Source organism: Chrysochloris asiatica, unplaced genomic scaffold (assembly GCF_000296735.1).
Source record: "Chrysochloris asiatica unplaced genomic scaffold, ChrAsi1.0 scaffold00009, whole genome shotgun sequence".
Classification (NCBI taxonomy): Eukaryota; Metazoa; Chordata; class Mammalia; order Afrosoricida; family Chrysochloridae; genus Chrysochloris; species Chrysochloris asiatica.
Window position 1 is genome coordinate 19,421,442 of NW_006408527.1, and position 19,255 is coordinate 19,440,696.

The following is a 19,255-nucleotide window of genomic DNA, read 5'->3' on the forward strand; positions in this document are numbered from 1 at the left end:
GACTTCGAGCCCCAAGGTTGGCAGTTCAAACCCACCAGCTGCTCCTTGGAAACCCTATGCAAGGTTGCTATGAGTTGGAACCAACTTGATGGCACTTAACAACAACTTTTCAGAGATAGAGGCAATTAATGCCATTAATTTCCAACAAGAACCATGATCTGGGGCTTCAGTTAAACCTACCGTTCTCATCCCTGGAATGAATCAAAAGGAATTTCTTTGTCCTTCATTGTTCTGGTAGAACAGTCTTACAACTATGCCTTAATACTGTGGATAAATTTACCAGGAGCACTCATCTTACTTCATTTTCCTTGGAGGGAAGGGGTAGGGAAACAGGCACTTTATTTTTATTTCTAAAGCTTCCTGAGAAGTCATAAAATGCTTAGAGTTTGTTTCTGGATTCAGATTGAAGCATGAGCTTAAACACAATCCTTTCATCGTGTTATACAGTCTTAGTACCAGGGGACCCAGGAGTCTGATCCTGCCGGAGGAAAGGGTTTACACACGGGAGGGCTCCAGTTACACAGAAGAAGGGCTATTGGGACAGGTACCTTTCCTCACTCTTTACTAGGGTTACAACATCCCAACCCCCACCACAAAATATGATCCCAGGTATACCTTCCCAGGATTCTAGCCTTTACTGTCCAGTTTCCAGTGCTTTTATCTCTGGAAAAAACTAAAAAGAAAGCAGGAAAGAAACAAAAGAAGGAAAGAAAGAGAGAGAGAGAGATAGAGAAAGACAGAGAGCGAGAGAGAGAATGAGGGCTAGAATCTAAAGGGAAAGACTAGAGGAAGAACAGCTCAGAACTGTGGAAATGGGATAACCCATCCAGGCCTGTATAATAGCTTGGCAACTCTCCTATGTCACAAATGTGATGAGAATGACAAGGACCAACCAAATGGCTGGGGATTTTGTTGGAACCCTGCTGACCAGACAATGCCAGACGAGGGACTTCAAGTGTCTAGGATGCAGGTTGGTATAGCCAGCCTCATCTGCTCAGAGCCTGGTGTACAGATTCTGGTCATGATGGTATCTTGAGCAGGTTGCCTTTGGTGCCTCATGTTCCAGGAGGGAAACACAGTGTACCTAAAGCTAGGTAGGCACCAGCCAGCAACACCAAGCAGAGCGGCAAACAGTTGAGGGAATGGCACTTGGGAGCGGAGGGGAAGGAAGACCATGAATTTCAGGCCCTCGGGAGAGAAGGCTGGCAAGGAGCCGGAAGACACTGGAACAAGGGAATCCTGGCTAGGAAAAAAAACCCCCAACACAGTGGAAGAATACAGGTGATCCTAAAGGGAAGAAAAGCAAAGGCAGGTTATTTTGAAAAGAGCAGGCCTATAGGAAAGCACTGAGTGTCTTGGAGACAGGGGTCAAAGGCACCAGGTTCTATGAGCACATGAGACCCTTGCTCTTGATAAACTCAGCAGCCTGGAGTAGGGTCAGGGCAGGGTCAACTGGGAACTCTGAGTGCCATAAGGCAGTTTGTACAGGTCCTTCTGGAATTTCCCTTCCTGGGAAAAACTAGAGAACAGGTAAGGAGCCTCGTGTTTCCCTATCTAGCCCTTTTCCACTTGTCCACCTGTCATCTTTTCCATAGGGAGACAGGTTCCTATCAGAGATTTGGTTTAGGATACTAATTTCTCCTATTTTCCTAATGCACTGAAGGATGGAGTAGACTGGAGAACTTTCTAAGCTGTTTACAAAGGACAGCTTTCAGAGTGAAACTTTTTTTTCTGGGATCTCTAGCTCACCAGCAGAGAGAAGTAAGCTTATTCGCTGGAGCCCCCTGGAGATCTTGAGGCATCACAGATTCTTGAGATAGAGAATTTCACTGAGTACTGACCCAATAAAGGCACATGGGGCAAAGGTGAGAATGACCAATGCCTAGACCTGTTGTTCACCCAGGAGAAGGCAGTGACAATTGCTGAATGGGAGTTTAAAAAAAAAAAAAAAAAGTGGCTTAGGGCTTTTGGCAGGGGACTCAGGACTGCCAGAAGAGCTTCCATCCCATTTGAGAAACCACAAGGAGGGAAAAGGTCAGATGGAATTATAGCATCTTCCTTTTCAGAAAGCAAGCCTGGATCCTGCAAAAGATATTCAGGCCTTGAAATACTCTGGTTATTTATACATACATGCTTAGCCATCAAATTCCCCATCCTGGCCTGAAATTTGGAGTGGGGAAGAAAAAAAGAGAGTGGATTTTTGTTTTGTTTTGTTTTTAAACAACACAAAGCTCCCTCTAGACAGCATCTGCATTACCATAACAGCAGCTTGAGGATTCATGAAGTGTTAGCTGGGGAGCTGACATAGAGATAGTACCCCATTCCTTCTGAGTGGTAGGGAAAGACTGAACATTTCCCTCTCTGGGATCTGGGGTTAGGTCTAGTGCTAGCAAGAGACCTTATGCAGGAAGTCTGTCCACCCAGCAGGGGCTAGAGGAGTGGGCTATAGGGCCAGCCCTAAGCTAAAGGCTTAGGTGAACGGTTAAGGTCCCATCCTTTAGGTTCCCTTGATGACTCTCCTTTCACATTCCTCTGCTCTTATCTGATCTGAAGCTAGGGATCTAGGGCTGCCTAAGTAAGGAACCTTAGGAAGGGGAGAGACATGGCCACCAAAAGCTGCTGCCCACCCACACCTCCCAATATGGGGAGGTAGGGTGAGAAAAGGTCACTGTCACGGTACCTGAGTCTGGATACGGTTCAGGCCCCGGAACCAAAGGATCTGGCCTCGGCGCAGCTCCATCTCGGCATGGTCAATCTCATCCAGCCCCTCGGCATCCTTGGTGATATCCTCGTTGGCGGTGCCATGTCCAGCTTCCTTCAGGAACTTCAGGGACCGGTTAGGTATCGAAGAGATGACCTGAGAATAAGTGCAAATATAGGGGAGGCAGTAGATTCAGGGTGAGGAGAGTGGTCACTCAATTGACATGACCCAGGTCCTGGGGTAGACCACTCTTGGGGGACCAATGAGGAGACATCACTGATCCTTTTGGCAAACTGTCACAAAGTGCCTACCTGGGGTCATTCCCAGTGGAAGGTTTTCTGTATTAATTGGACATTCAAAGGAGAGCTTATTGCCTAGTAACCAACCAGTCATCTGCCTAGTTATATACTTCATTCTCCAACTCTGTCTCAGTTCTTCCTTCCCATCTGCACTTAAAGGGAAACTGAACTATAATGCACTGTATGGTAGGAAGGGACAGAGACCAGGACCTGGGGAAAACAAGTATGGGGTGAGGACAGACACATAGTGCTTGTATAGGAAAGAGGTAAATAGAAAGGGGTGTTAGGAAAGAATGACCCTTTTCTTAGCTTCCACAGGTAAAGTAACTTCTATGCTATACACTATAGTGAAAGGACACCGAAACTTCTCTTAGGGTTGGGGTGAGGAAGTAGGTAGGCCAGGCCATGGAAGAAGGGACACATGGGCATTATCAGAAGACAAGGAGCAGTAAGTTGGACTGTCAGTTCAAAGTAAATCACTGAGTGAGCTTGTTGCTGTTAGTTGCTATGGAGTTAGTTCCAACAAAGCACTGCCTGGTTCTGTGCTATCCTAATCATTCTTATGTCTGAGTACATTATTACAGCCAACGTGTTAATCCATCTTGTTGAGGGTCTTCCTCCTACCCACTGATCCTTTACAAGCAGGAAATCCTTCTTCATGGATTGGTCCCTACTGATAACATGACCAAAGTGTGTGAGACGAAGTCTCGCCATCCTCCCTTCTAAGGAACATTCTGGTTGTACTTCTTCCAACACATATTTGTTAGTTCTTCTGGAAGTCCATGGTAATTTCAACATTTTTTTCCAACACCATAGTTCAAATGAGTCAATTCTTTTTCAGCCTTCCTTAATCATAGTTCAGCTTTCTCATACATATGAGGCAATCGAAAATAACATGATGGGTCAGGCATATTGTCGTAGTCCTTAAAGTGACATCTGTGCTTTTTAACATGTTAAAGAGATCTTTTGTAGCAAATTTGCCCAATGCAATATATTGTTTGATTTCCTGACTGCTGATCCATGGGCATTGATTGTGGAGCTCAGTAAAATGAAATCCTTGACAACTTTATTAGAGAGTTCCCCTTATAAACAAGATTAGGATTAGACATAGTTCAGATGGAAAAGAGGGATTGTGTGTGTTGTCCACTATGGAGCCTAGAGTTTTGAAATGGGAAGTGTAAAAATTCTGATTTTGAATGTAAGACAAATGGAGGGTGTTATCTGGCATCAAGAGCACATGGTCACATGTGAGACCAGTTCCAGATAGTGATTTAAAACAGTAGGTGAAATAGCCAAGCTTCACTCAAGTTTAAAGCTGCTTAGGGAGCAAACAGAACAGGATGGAAGGAACCAGATTAGGAGCTGGGATGGGGCTTACTAGGGGAGACGTCCAGGAGGTGTAGGAAAAACAACTAGCAGGTCCATGGGGGAAGGTTTGCAGCCCCAGGGAGGGCTCTTTGGGATCAGTTTGTGCAAAACCTCCATTAGCCAGATAGATGGGCATCCCAGACGATCAACAGAGATCTGAAGTGTCTAGGCAGAAGTACAGTCCAGGCCAGAGCTGAGGACAAGGGGGACTTACCAAGAAGCATTAGTGAAGGAATGAAACTCTTACTAGACTTGGTGATATTATACTACTATGAGTAGTTATCATCTACTGAATGCTTACAACGTTCTATAACAAATTATGGAATAACATTGCAAAGAATGGAGATTTCAGAACATAGACCAAGAGGCAGTCGTTTAAACAGAACAAAGGGGATACTGCATAGTTTAAAATTAGGAAACGTGTGCATCATGGTTGTATCCTTCCACCATACTTATTCAATCTGTATCCTGAACAAATAATCTGAGAAACTGGACTATATGAAGAAGAATGTGGAGGAAGAGTAATTAACAACCTGTGATGTGCAGATGACACAACCTTGCTTGCTGAAAGTGAAGTGGACTTGAAGCGCTTACTGATGAAGATCAAAGCCCACAGCCTTCAGTATGGTTTACACCTCAACATAAAGAAGACAAAAATCATCACAACTGGTTCAATAAGAACACCATGATAAAAGGAGAAAGGATTGAAGTTGTCAAGAATTTCATCTTACTTGGATCCGTAATCAATGCCCATTGAAGCAAGAAATCAATGTATTGCATTTGACAAATCTGCTGCTATAGCAGAAAAAAAAAATCTCTTTAAAGTATTAAAAAACAAAGATGCCACTTTAAGGACTAAGGTGTGCCTGACCTATTTTCAATTGGCTCATATGCATGCAAAAACTAAACAACAAATAAGGAAGACTGGGAAAGAATTGAAGCTTCTGAATTATGGTGTTGACAAAGGATACTGAATATACCAGGGACTTCCATAAGAAGGAACAAATCTGTACTGGAAGAAACACAGCCAGAATTCTCTTTAGAAACAGAGATGGAGAGACCTTTTCACATGTGTTTTGATCCAAGAGGGACAAGTCCCTAGAGAAGGACAGGGAAAACAGAGGGCCAGTGAAAAAAAAGGAAGACCCTCAATGAGATGGACTGACACAGTGGCTACAACCATACGTTCAAACACAGGAACAATTGTGAAGACAGCACAGGAACGGGTAGTGTTTCTTTGTGTTACACACTGGGTTGTTGTGAGTCAGAACTGAGTCAGCAGTACCTAACAACAACATGCACGGTATCAGACAGTGTTCTAAGTCTTTTCTGTATAATAACTCATCTACTGATGAACAACACTTAACAACACTTATCTTTAGTTGAGGCGACCAAGACACAGAATGTTTATGTAACTTGTCTGAGGTGATTTGACTTGTGAAGAAGAAAACTGGGATTCAGCTTCAGGGTGCAGGCTTTGAACTATAGGCTATCTTATTCCTCTAGAAATTTTGTAAATCTCTGTCAGGTGACAGAATCAGGACATGATGAGAAACAGAAGAGACCTGGGAGCCCTAAACTATGACAGCAGAGCCGCCTATGGCCAGGATTCAGTTCATTAAAATAATGACATAAGCTTTGTAAATAGTTCTACTTCTAACCAGTACCAATTGTTAGCCAATCGATTCCTACTAATGGCAAACCTATTTGTGCTTCAGAGTAGAATGGTGCTCTCTAGAATTTTCAGTGGCTGATTTTTTTTTTGAAGTTTTTATTGTGAATTATGTGGGTTTACATGGGAGAACATCAGTTTTATATCCATCCTGTTGTATTTCGTTTCACTGCAATGATTATAATCCCCTTCATGCACCATCAAATAACCAAAGGGTATACTCCACAGGCCTGCACCTGGCCATCAGCAAACAGCCCCTCTCCCTCCCTGAGTCCAGTGTCCCCAGCCACTCCATCTGTCCACATTGTCATCTCTGTCTCCATTCCTGGCGTTACTGCTTCTCTGGGTAGGGTCCCACTCTCCACTCTTCTCATTTGATGGTCCCAGGGACCTCCGCTCCTGTACTGCAAAATCAATCACTCCCCTCTTTTTGTCAAGAAACAATTCCGACCCTTACAGTCAGTCCTGATGGAAATTATTCACTATTGTACCACAAGAGTCTTGTCCCCATTTCCTTTCGCCAACCCGGTCCCAACAGATTGGAAACCATTCAGTGGAGATTCTACCTACCTCTGCCCCATCTGGAACTAGGCTCCCTCTTGAAAGCTTGTAAGCCAGTCACTTCTTACCTTTATAACTCCCCCTCCCCCCCTCATTTTGGGTAGCCAATGTCCAAGTTGCCCATCCCTGTCAACCCTGTGTACCAAGGGGTTGGGAATGATCCTCGCTGTAAAGATTTGTTCCCTTTTTTGAGTGACTACATCCTTAAGTATAGGTCAAGTTCATCCAATTGTAGTGGGTTACTCTTTTCTTTCCCCGCTCTTTTTTCTTCTAGTCGAGTTCTGATCATCCAGCCATTGAAGCCAGGTCAAGTGGGGTGTTATCTGCAAGTATGGGTGTCCTTGTGCATCTCTCCTCACTTATATCAGCTGATGCTCCACTCTCTGCTCTAGTCCTCTGTGGCCATGTCTCTGCCTCTGGGCCCAGGAGTCCCTGGGTCTTGCCATACTGCTGGCTATCCAGGTGTCCAACTGGGTTCACAGGAGTCTACTGAATGTGGTCGGACTTAGCTCCCAACTTCAATGCTATTTTTCCCCTCTTACCGGTGACCAACGTGGTCACCAGCTAGACCACATGCCTGCTCATGTATTCCCTTGAGTCTTAGTCTTGGAAGGGAGTTTGCTCTGAGGGGACCGACCACTTGCCTTGATGGCTCCCAGGCAAACAGCTTATTTGTTCTTGTAGTAATCACTCAAACTGCCATTATCGTTTCTGATTTTTCCTGTAGGTCTTTCTTTCACGAAGTATCTTCTGTTCTTCTAGCTGCTCCAGGCTGGTCATCTCATCCTTTCTAGTGGAAATTTCCCACCTCAGACGATTCTGGATGGGGTTCTGGATTCCACCTATGGTCTTATGCAGTGCAAAGGCTTCAGTGGCTGATTTTTAAATGAGTATTTATTTATTCCAAGGTGCCTCTGGGAGGAATTCTACTTCTGAGCCCCCTTAATTTCTTAGCAAAATTACACTGAAAAGTTTCACTTATGTATCAGAAAAGCTATGGCACACATCAACAACAAGGATTTGCCTGCCTCCAGGTATGATTAGAGAAGTGATCTGAAGTTTGTGATTATTCCACCCTTGGATCCTATGAGATGGGGTCATGTAAAATCTGGGAGGTGGGTGGGAAGAAAAGAATGGAGAGCAGGGCAGGGCGTGTCTACCATGGCTGGTTCCCTCTCACGTGGAGCATAGGAGGCCCATGGGCTGTGTGGAACCATGGAGAGCAGGTGCCCAAACTCACCTGGCCCCATAGCAGCTCTCCAATCCCAATGAAGAGACACCAAAACCACTGTGACAGGGTGAGGCTTGTGCAGCTGAAGGGCTTACCCCCAAATTCCACAATGATAATCTGCAACAGAGAAAGGGACAGCCACCATCAAGGCAAGTGATAGTTAGCCAGCGCTTCAGCCACGGTCTACAAGCCCTGGTGCAAGCCCTGATCTGCCTGCTGAGGGGGACAGAGAAATCTAGAAGGAAAGCCATCATAGATACTGTAAAGTGTGAGAGAGACATAGACACTATGACAATCATGAGCATAAGACCTGGAGGAAACTTCTTGTGACTATCATGAACATCATGACCTGAACTACAAAGGGAAGGAACAGTGATGGAGAAGAGGAATCTGGGATGGGGCCAAGTCAGGGAAGCATCTTGTTGAGGAGCGAGGCAGGAGCTCTTTTGTTTGTGGGTCCAAGAGTGAGCACATCTCTCAAACATTTTAGGATACCTGTGACCAGGGCAACATGGAAGGGGCTGGATCCTTACACCACCAGTGTAGCCATACCCTTTACCCCAGTTCCCATAGGAAGAGCCCAAGCCAGGTTTTCTCTGTCTACTAGGTATTATTGTTGTTGTTAAATGTCGTCGAGTTGGTACCAATTCATAGTGGAACCTGTATTGGGTTTCTGAGTAGTGGCTGGTAAGCGTGAATTGCTGACCTTGTGGTTCAAACTGACCTTGCAGTGCAGCACACTAACCCACCAGCGCTATATCAGGATTCTGTCTACTATGTATTAGCCAGTCCATTACTTCTTTTTCTTTATGAATTGCACTGCATTTTCTATAACAAACTCTTTTAGAACAAAGGGACAGGGATGGGAGAGAACCCATACTGTTTTTTTTGACATGTGCAAATACATGTCATGTGTGCTGGCAGGGGCTAGAAGAGAGTGGTCCTCCTCTTGGGCATTTTGTGCAATTTCTAAATATAATGAAAGGAGTTTACAAGTCTTATTTGATTTTCTGCCAACATGCAGCCTTGAACTAGGACACCTGACATAGCAATGTGCAAATGGAAGCAAATAGAGAACCCCAGAGTATTCAACCTATAACCTCAGTCGCCAGGACTCCTCACTCCTCTTCCTGAGTACGTAGGGAATTCTGGTTTCCAGCTTGATTTGTCTCCTCCCAGATCTTCCTCCACTCACCTGGCTAATGAATGTGCCCATGACCACACAACAGAAGATGACGTTGCGGAAGATGCCTGAGAAGACGTTCCTCTCTCCATGGATCTTGCGGGAATTGATTTCATTGAAAAGCTGCATCAGCACAAAGGTGTTGAAAACGATGGTGTAGTGTTGGCTGGGTGGTGAGTGTAGAGGTGCCTTTCTCCCACTGTCAATGTCAAACAACTTCTCACCTAGTAGGGAGAAAAAAGGGAGGCACTGGGGGATGAGAAGGGTCTCCACTAGGGCTTGGGGAGAGCCAGAACTCATTGATATGGCCATACTGGTGCTCAAAGCTGGTATCCATTATAATTGGCATGTGCACTAAGCTGGTTATCAAGTACAGTGAAACCTGTGCAGGCTGAACTTGATGATCTGGGTCTCATAAGTTTTCCGCCTTTGACAGACCACTTTTCTGTTGTTGGTGGCAAATATCTCATGGTCAGCAGTTCGAAACTACTAGCTGTTCCATGGGAGAAAGATGAAGCTTTCTGCTCCCGTAATGATTTAAAGCCTCGGAAACCCTGTACAGGGCCGCTATTAGTTGGAATCGATTCCATGGCACATAACAACAACATTTGCCTTGTGGGTTAATCCAATCATTTCCTTTGCTGACAGGTTTCTGCCATACATAGGTCCTGGCTTTTGCAGGTTTTACTGTCCTTGAAATTTGACACCTGATGCCCTCTGGCAGTATGCCCCCTTGACATTCGCATTTTTGGAACATAGCTTGGTAGTAAGGTTTTGAAGGCTGGGATCAGTTGGCATAGGCTTCAGTCTTATATATGGTGAGCTTCCTTCCATATTCATGTCTATAACAAAGCTATATAGTTGCAACCTGCCCCAGCGGTTGGAAATTTACTCTCTCATGGTTTAGGAATCTGAGTTCATGGGGCTGGCTCTAGGGGCAGACTTTCTCTGTCTGTGAGCTCTAGCGGAAAGTTCTCATCTCTTCTGAGTTCCCACTCCTGAGCAATCTTAATGAGGTTTGGCAGCTCTTCCCCCATCTCTGCTCACTTCTTCTGTCTCATCTCCTCATTTTATATCTCAATTGTACCCTACATTGGTAGACCTCTCAACATAGCAAAGACAATCCATTCTCAAATGGTATTACAGCCACAGGTATAGAGTTAGGATTCACAACCCACATATTGGATGGCACAATTCAATCCATAACCCCACTCTTGTGAGCTTCCTAAGGGGCGTACACTAGATAGCCTGGTGCATAAAACACTCTGAGTGAAGCTGCTCTTGTCCTTCGTCTCAAGTTCCACTTATTTTCAAGTTGCTTCCTCTCCTTGGGCTGTCATCCTTGGTCCCATGTCCACCTACCCCACGAGACCCACCCCCATCTGGGACTCACCGGCAAAGACAAGGAGAAAGATGACAGTGAGCTGATAGACTCCGTGGCCCAAGATGTTCTTCATCATAGTACGTGAGATCAGAGGCTTATTCCGGCCATAGGGTCGGCGCTTCAACAATGCATCTGTTGGAGGTTCTGTGGCCAGGGCCAACGAGGCAAAAGTGTCCATGATTAGATTAACCCACAACATCTGCACAGCTTTCAGTGGTGAGTCCTGGTGGGAAGGAGAACCAATCCTTTCAGCTTTCTTCAGCAATCACTCCCCCTCACGCATCAGCTCCGCCTGACTCTTGAGATGGCCTAGCTCTGACTACCCATCTAGATGACTTTGAATCCTGGCTCTGCCACTTATTAGCAAGTGACCCTGAGAAAGTTACATAACCTCTTTTAGCCTCAGATTTCTTATCTATAAAATATGGATACTTACTTTCCAAGGTTGTTTGTGAAGAATAAGTGTCCATCACAGTGGCTGATAATGTAAGTAAAAAATAAATGGTGGATAATTACTATTACCCTATATAAACAGATGGAGACAGCGGTTCTAGGAGAGCTAACTCTGCTCCAGTACCACTGGGGAAACCCTGGTTCTTGCTCCTCAATAGATGCACTTTACCTCATGCCCCATTTCAGCCCACCCCTCACTCCTTCACCTGGGTGATACAGGCTCCAGTGAAGGCCACAATCACAGCCACCACATTGACAGTGAGCTGGAACTGAAGGAACTTGGAGATGCTGTCATAGACATTTCGGCCCCACATTACTGCCTTTACGATGCTGGTGAAGTTGTCATCTGTTAGGATGATATCAGATGCCTCCTTTGCTACATCTGTGCCTGCGATACCCTGAGGTGAGAGAAGGAAGGGAAACAGTGAGCAGGGTTTTTAAGGAGCCCTAGTGGTGTTAGGTGAAGCATTTAGCTGCTAACCCAAAGGTCAGACGGCTGGAACCTATTCAGCTGCTTTGCATGAGAAAACCCTGGTGATCTGCTTCCTTGAAGATTCTTGTTATATGCTGTGGAGTAGGTTCTGAATCATAGTTGACCCTGTACAGGGTTTCCGAGGCTGTAAATATTTACGGGAGCAGAAAGCCTCATCTTTCTCCCGTGGAACAGCTGGTAGTTTCGAACTTCTGTCCTTGCAGTTCACAGCTTGATTCATAACCACTACGCCACCAGAGCTCCTTCCCATAAAGATTATAGCCTAGAAACTCTATGAATCAAAACTTGATGGCCAAACAACATCTACAGCAGCACTGTAGGCTCTCCAGGATAAGCACTGGACTGCTAACCACAAAGTCAGCAATTTGAACCACCAGCTGATCCATGAGAGAAAGATGAGGCTTGGAAATCGTGTATAGGGTCACTATGAGTTGGAACTGACTCATTGGTACTTAACAATATCTACAATAAGGTTCTCAATTCAGACATCATTTCCTGTCCTCACTAGCTGCTCCTTGGAAACCCTATGCAGGACAGATGTGAGTTGGAAATGACTCATGGCGCTTAACAACAACAAAGAAGCTTCAGGAGTCCTGGTGTGATGATGCAGGATCAGCACCGAACTGCTAACCACAAAGTCAGTGGTTCAAACCCACCAGCTGCTCCTCAAAAATCCTATACATGGTCCCTATGAGTTGGAACCAACTCCCCCATAAAGATGACAGCCTAGGAAACCCTATGGAGCAGTTCACTGGGAGTCAATTCAAAGGTACAGCTCAAAGAAGCTTCAGAACTTGGCCTAAACACTAGAGGGCGCATTAGCCACACAAAATACTCAACCACCATCTTTGGCGTTCCCGCCTCTCAGGAAGAAATTAAAAAGATAAATGTAAGCACTTATTCCCGATCTATAACCCACATCCCCTTAAGCGTCCCCTACATTTTGTTCTAGGAGTTGTCTGGCAGCACAGTTCAGATGTCCTATTCTAGTGCAACATGCTGTGGTGGCTGGGGAACCGGAAACAATAGACATATCGGTGGTCAAGAGTGTGCTCTAGGAACGGTAAACTTTCTAGTCTGGCAGCCAGGGCCTTCAGTAAGTGAATCCCAATTTATTTTCCAATCTCCTCTTATATAGCCTTTCTGTTCAGAATTTACTGGTTTATTCACAACTCCCTGAACAGGATAATACCATCTCCCCAAGCCTGGGGCATATCCTTTTCACACCTATTTAAATCTGATCTATCTTTAAGGTCGGAGTCCTGGTGTGGCGCTGTGGGATGAAGCACTGGACCTCAAGGTTGGTTTGAACCACGAGGTCCGCGAATCAAACTCACCAGACACTCTTGGAAACTCTATAAAGGGTCTCTGAGAGTTGGAACCGACTCGACAGCACTTGACAACAATCTTTAAGGTCCTATCCAGTTAAGCCCTATTTGCTTTGTGAAGCCATCTACAGCCCACATTTTAGAGTCCTGGTGTGGTGCTGTAGGATAAAGCACTGGACTGCAAAGTCAGTTTGAACCACAAGGTCAGTGGTTCAAACCCACCAGCAGCTGCTCTTTGGAAACACTATACAGGGTTATTATAAGTCAGAGCTGACTTGATGGCACTTAACTCACAGAGGAATTTATTCCTTAATTTAGTTTATACTGCCAGATTATACTAGTAATAGGTTGTTCTCCCTCCCTCCCCCACCCCCCACCCCCAGCTGTTCCTTGAAAACACTGTACAGGGTCACTTTGAGTCAGAGCCAACTTGCCGGCACTTAACAATAACAATAAAATAAGGGGACCAAGAATATGCTAATTTCTAGAACTAACTACTCTAGACGCTGCTGTTGGTGGTGATGGTTGTGTGCTGTGGTCAGTTTTAATTCATATCGACACTGGATAGGGTTTCCAAGGCTAGAAATCTTTATGGGAGCAGACACTCTCATCTTTCCCCGGCAGCTGTTTAATGCTGTCAAGTTGATTTTCAGCTTGTAGCCCCTACATGTGACAGAGTACAACTATCCCAAAAGGTTTCTTGGCTATACTGTCTTTATGGGAGCAGACCACAAGGTCTTTCTCCCTTGGAGCCTCTGGATGGCCTTGAACTGACAACCTTCTGGTTAGCAGTTGAACATTTAACCGTAACCGTTGTGCCCAACAAAAGGACCTTGAGTCTGATCACTTCTTGAACTGCTTGTTTATAGGAAATACAGGGACAGAACACTTGTTAAAGGACGCCTTGGGATGGAGTAAGTAAAATACACAATGTGAGATGCTCTACAAGACAAATAGCTGGTTTCTTCACAAATGAATTGCAAGTGGGAAAAAAGATGGCAGGGGACTGTGCAGATTACAGTTAACACAGTGAACCTGAGACTGCTAGCCTTAGGGAAGCCTGTTCACAAGGTTGGCCCTTGACCGGTGTCTGGGAACTTGGCTTTCACACTGTTCTCAGCTAACAGTTAACTGATAAGAGCAGCTCACTGAGCCTAGACTGCTTGTGCAAATACTAGGGTTTATGCTGAATACTTGCTCTCCTTCTTGGAGTCTGGAATGCTGGTACGTGCTAGGCAAGGAATGGTCTATGTGACTAGCCCCAAAAAACCTTTGGCTCTGAGTCTCTTTTGGATTTCCTTGGACAGAAACATTGTATTCATATTGCTGCATTTTCATTGCTGGGGGATGGATGAGTTCTGTGTGACCCCTTACAAGGAGAGAACCTAGGAAGGAAGACTGCAGATGCATCCCTTTAGATTCCACCAGGGTCTTTTGCTCCCATGCTCCTCTGGGAGCCATCTCTCCTTACTGTCACTGTAGTAAATCTTAGCCATGGGTACTGGCTATATGCCCTAGTGAATCTCTGATTGTAGAGGTGGTCCTGGGGACCTCTCAGTGATGGCAGTGTTAGAATTCACTAGATTGATCCCAACTTGAGCAGGGCATCAGACAAACCAGAGGAGGGAAATAAGGTAGGGGAAAACCACACCAGACTGGTTTTCAGTTTATCTGTTATCCTGGTGTGGTGCTGGGGGATAAAGCGCTTGACCACAAGGTTGGTTTGAACCATAAGGTCGGCAGTTCAAACTAACCAGCTGCTCCTTGGAAACTCTATACATGGTGGCTCTGAGTCAGAACTGACCCAATGGCATTTAACAAACAACAACATTGCTTTTATGAGAAGCTCTGGTTGTGCTGTGAATTTGGCATTGGGCTATTAACTACTGGTGGTTCAAACCCATCAGTGTCTCCTGGGGAGAAAGCTGCTTGCTCCCATAAATATTTAGTCATAGAAACTCTATATAAAGTCATTACATGATGGAATCGACTCAACGGCAACTTAAAAAAATATATAGTGCTTTTATAGTTACTGCAGCAGGAGTACCCCTACCTACCCCACCAAAAACATTGAAATGCTGAGTTTACTGCTAGAGGTTTGAGTAAATTTGCAACTAGGGGAAGAATTTCTTCCAGTGAGAAGAGAAAAGGAATAAAAATAACATAAAGCAGCTTTCACTATTGCATCTGGACATGTGATAAAGACTGGTGTAAAATGGTAATGCTTTTTCTTCATAAATATTACAGGGGTCACCACAATGGGGAAACTGCAAATGAAAGTGTTAATGGAAAACAGCTTCCTTGCTTTTTGCTGCTGTTGGACAGGTTAGAATTTAAATTCTTTGAGTTTTGGAAACAAAACAAGTACCATGACTGATGATTATTACTATGATTTTTGTCCGGGGTGGAGGGTGGACTGCAGTGGGATGAGGGTGAGGATGAAGTAGGTGGGGCAGGGGAGGGCAGGGGGATAACATGGAAAGAAAAGCTTCTACTGGTGCAGATATGCTTTCAGAATTTCATTATCCTTTTTATTTCCATTGTTTCTGTTATAACATCACTCGTGTGGTTTCTTATGCATGTTATTTGTGTCTCCTCCCTCTTTTCTTTTGTTAGGTTTTCCAATGGTTTGTCAATTTTATTAATCCTTTTAAAGAACCAGCTTCTTGTCCTGTTGATTCTTTCTGTATTATTTCTTTTCTTCTGGTGACTGTAAGTTTACTTTGCTGGTCTGTTTCTAATTGTTGGAGATGTTGTGTTAATGTGCTTTCTTCTTTATGGATGTGTGCATTTATAATAAATTGTCCTCTCAGCACTGCTTTTGCTGTGTCCCAAAGATGTTGTGTTTTCACTCATTTGTTTCTAGGAATTTTGTAAATTCACCTTTTATTTGTTCTACTATCCAGTAGTTTTTAAACAGGGTGTTATTCTGTTTCCATGTATTTGGCTTTATTTCCTTGGTCTTTCTATTGTTGATTTCTCATTTTATAGTACTATGATGGGAGAAAATGCTTTGTAGTATTTTGATGTTTGTAAATTTATGGAGGCTTGTTTTGTGGCCTAACACATGGTCTGTTCTGAGAACGTTCCATGTGCACTGGAAAAGAATGTGTATTGTGCTGTTGTTGGGTTGAATGCTCTGTACACATCTATGAGGTCAAGTTGGTTGGTTGTGTTGCTTAGTTCCTTTGTGTCAAGTTTTTTTCTGGTTGTTCTATCCTTTTTCGAAAGTGGTGTATTAAAATTTCCCACTATTATTATAGATTGGTCTATTTCTTTCTTCAATTCTATTAGAGTTTGCTTTATATATTTTGGGACTCTTTCATTGGGAGTGTAGCTATTTATTATGGTTATGTCATCTTGTTCAATTGACCCTTTAATCATAAGATAATATCCTTCTTTATCTCTTATGTTGATTTTTGCCTTAAGGTTTATTTTATCAGAGAATAATATTGTCACTCCTGCTCATTTTTTATTGCAATTAGTTTGACATGTTTTTTTCCATCCTTTAACTTTTAATCTGTTTTTTCCCTTGTGTGTAAGGTGTGTCTCTTGCAGGCAGCATACTGAAGGATCTTGTTTTCTTATCCATTCTGCCACTCTCTGCCTCTTAACTGGTGCATTTAATTCATTGACATTCAATGTAATTATTGATAGGTTTGAATTAATTGCTGTCATTATGTTTTTTTTTTTTTTTCAGGGCTGCGGGTTTCTTTGTTCTGCATACCTTCCTGTGCTGAGTTCATGTTTTTGTGTGCTTTTTCTTGTCAGTTTCTTCATAGTTTTAATGTTACCACATTCTTCTTGGATTTTCACTTTTTTGGTATGTTGTGAACTATTAATTTTCTTTGAGGTTAATCTATAGTCTATTATCTTTTTCCTCCTCTTTAAACAGTCTACCTGACCTCCTCACCACCTGGATCTCTGTTTCTATGTTTTTACCTTCTTTCACATTGTAATTGTTTTGATCACAGACTGACCACCTAGATCCTCTGAATTCATTCTTGTAGTTTTGTTCTGGACTATTTCATCTGTTGACTGAGTTCTGGGTGGTGCTGCCATGTATGTCAGTCTCTGGTTGTTGTCTGTTCTTGTTGGTTCTCAGTCCAAAGAACTTTCTTTAGGATGTTTTGAAGCACAAGGTTGGCTTTGGCAAAATTCCTTAGCTTCTGTTTATTCTGGAATGTTTTTATTACACTGTATTATTTGATTGACAGCTTTCCTGGGTAGACCATTCTTGGTTGGCAGTTTTTTTTCTTTCAGGGTTTTATATATGTCTCCTCATTGCCTGCTTGCCTAAATGGTTTCTGCTGAGAGATAAGAGCTTAATCTGATTTGCTTGTCTTTGTAAGTAACACTTCTCTTTTCCCTAGCTGCTTTCAAGAGTCTCTCCTTGTCTTTGATTTTGGCGAGCTTTGATTATGATGTGATTTTCTTTTGGGATCTATCCTTTCTGGGATTCATTCTGTTTCTTGAATACTTATCTTCTCGTCTTTCAGGATGCTAGGGAAATTTTCTTCTGGCAGCTCTTCTACTAACTCCTCTGTGGTTTTCTGTGAGCCTTCCTGTTCTGGGATTCCAATAACCCTCAGGTTATTCCTCTTCATGTTGTCCCACATGAATCTTAGACTTTCCTCAGATTTTTTAATTCTTTTCTCTGCTTACTCTTCTATCTTAGCAGTATTGAGAGATTTTTTTTCAAGCTCACTGGTTCTGCTTCCATCTTTTCAATTCTACTCCTTTGCCTTTTCACTATATTGTCCATTTTTGATATTTTATTATTAATAATTTGGACCTTTTTTTTTTTTTTTGCAGGTTTTGAATTGTTTCCAATGTTATTTCTATCTTATTTGATTGTTCCTGTAGCACTTCCTTGACTTCTTCCTTATTTTTTGCAATCCCTCTGTGGAGCATTTGGATACATCTCAATATCATTCTCCTGAATTTCTTATCAGGCCTGCCAAAACCTGCCCTCCTTCCATAGGGAAATCTAGGTCTACCTCCAGCTCACTTGTTTCAGCTACTCTATCTTGTTTCTGGACATGAGCTGAGATTTTCTGTTGCATTTTGGGGGGCATTTTCTATAATTAGGTGCATTTTCAATAATTAGGTGAATGTATGTCAGTGTATTGGAGTCCTGGTGTGGCGCTGTAGGTTAATGCTCTGGACTGCAAAGTTGGTTTGGTGCACAAAGTCGGCGGTTCAAGCTCACCAGCTGCTCCTTGGAAACCCTATACAGTGTCGCTATGGGTCAGAACTGACTTGATGGCACTCAACAACAACAACAACAACATGTTGAAGTATTATTAAGCTTTCTGATTGCTGCTTGGTAGATGTGATCAGGAGCTGGGCTTCCCTTTTCACTTCTTTTATTACTTAACTCAGAGTAATTTTAGCAAGTGCTGGCTATCTATGCAGCTCTGGTGTATAGCAGCTGGTATTAGCTCTTTTCCGGATGGTGGGATTTTATAAGGTGTGATTGTAGTTTGGCTTGTTGTTGTTGTTGTTGTTAAGTGCCTTCTATATGACCACAATTGCTGTCTCTTCTTAGGTAATGAAGGGAAAGAAAGAGCCCCACCAAGGTAAAAGGGGGACCAGAAGAAAAAACACACAACAGATGGGACACTAATGTCTATAATTGCCACCCCCACCACCTCCACCCCCAAAAAAGTAGCAAAATATGAGTTAGACTTTAATGCCCTTGTTTTGGCTTTTTGCCTTCAAGGCTACCTGAGAAATTTCAAGATGTTCCTGTTGGCCTCTTTCCCTTTTTTTTTGCCTCTCTCACTTCTCCTCAGTCCGTTCAAGTGTTTCCCCTGGTGAGAAACAACCCAGGACTGGCCAGAGCTGTTTTGGAAGACCCTTCCATTTTAAGCTGTTACTGTTGATTCCTAGAATTTTAAAAATCAGTTTTCATGTGGTGCTGTAGGATCAGCACTGGACTGCTAGCCACAGGTCGGTGATTTGAACCCACCAGTCGTTCCTCGGAAACTCTATACAAGGTCACTATGAGTCAGAACTGGCTTGATGGCAATGAACAACAATGAATTTTTATGAAATCAAATGTCTGATCCTTGTTGCTGTTAAGTGCCATTGAGTTGGATCTGACTCATAGTGACCCTGTATGGTGTTTCCGAGAAATGGTTGGTGAGTTTTGAAGCACCAACCTTGCAGTTCCAACAGATCTTGTGGTCTAGAATACGGATTCTACAGCTGAGTAGGTCAATTCAGACCCTTGTTGTTGCTGTTGTGTGCCATCAGGTCCACAGGACAGAGTAGAACTAACTGTCCACAGAGTTTCCAAGGCTGTCATCTTTAAGGAAGAGACTGCCATGTTTTGCTGTCCTGGAGTGGCTGGTGAGTTTGAACCTCAACTTTTTGGCTAGCAGCAGGGTACTTAATGGCTGCATCACCAGGGTGCTTAAATTTGGATCTTTAAGACCCACATAATGAAAGGCTTAGAAAAACTTGCTTCTCACTTGGCCTGAGTGGGCCCTGTTGTTGTTAAGTACTGTGGAGTCAGTTCTAACTCATAGTGACCCTGCTCAGGGTTCCTGAGGCTGTAAATCTTTACAGGAGCAG

At 43.6% G+C, this 19,255-nt stretch overlaps 1 protein-coding gene across 4 annotated transcripts in view; it reads right to left on the reverse strand.

Moving 5' to 3' along the window:
• Positions 1–19,255, reverse strand: part of ATP2B4 (ATPase, Ca++ transporting, plasma membrane 4) — a 63,591-nt gene that overhangs the window by 8,559 nt on the left and 35,777 nt on the right. For all 4 annotated transcript variants that reach the window (XM_006834109.1, XM_006834108.1, XM_006834110.1 and 1 more), the window contains exons 15-19: positions 11,059–11,250; positions 10,409–10,622; positions 9,028–9,239; positions 7,842–7,949; positions 2,681–2,857 (exon numbers count right to left, since the gene is read on the reverse strand). In XM_006834109.1, coding sequence (XP_006834172.1) covers positions 2,681–2,857; positions 7,842–7,949; positions 9,028–9,239; positions 10,409–10,622; positions 11,059–11,250 — 903 coding nt within the window. The remainder of the gene's footprint in view (positions 1–2,680; positions 2,858–7,841; positions 7,950–9,027; positions 9,240–10,408; positions 10,623–11,058; positions 11,251–19,255) is intronic.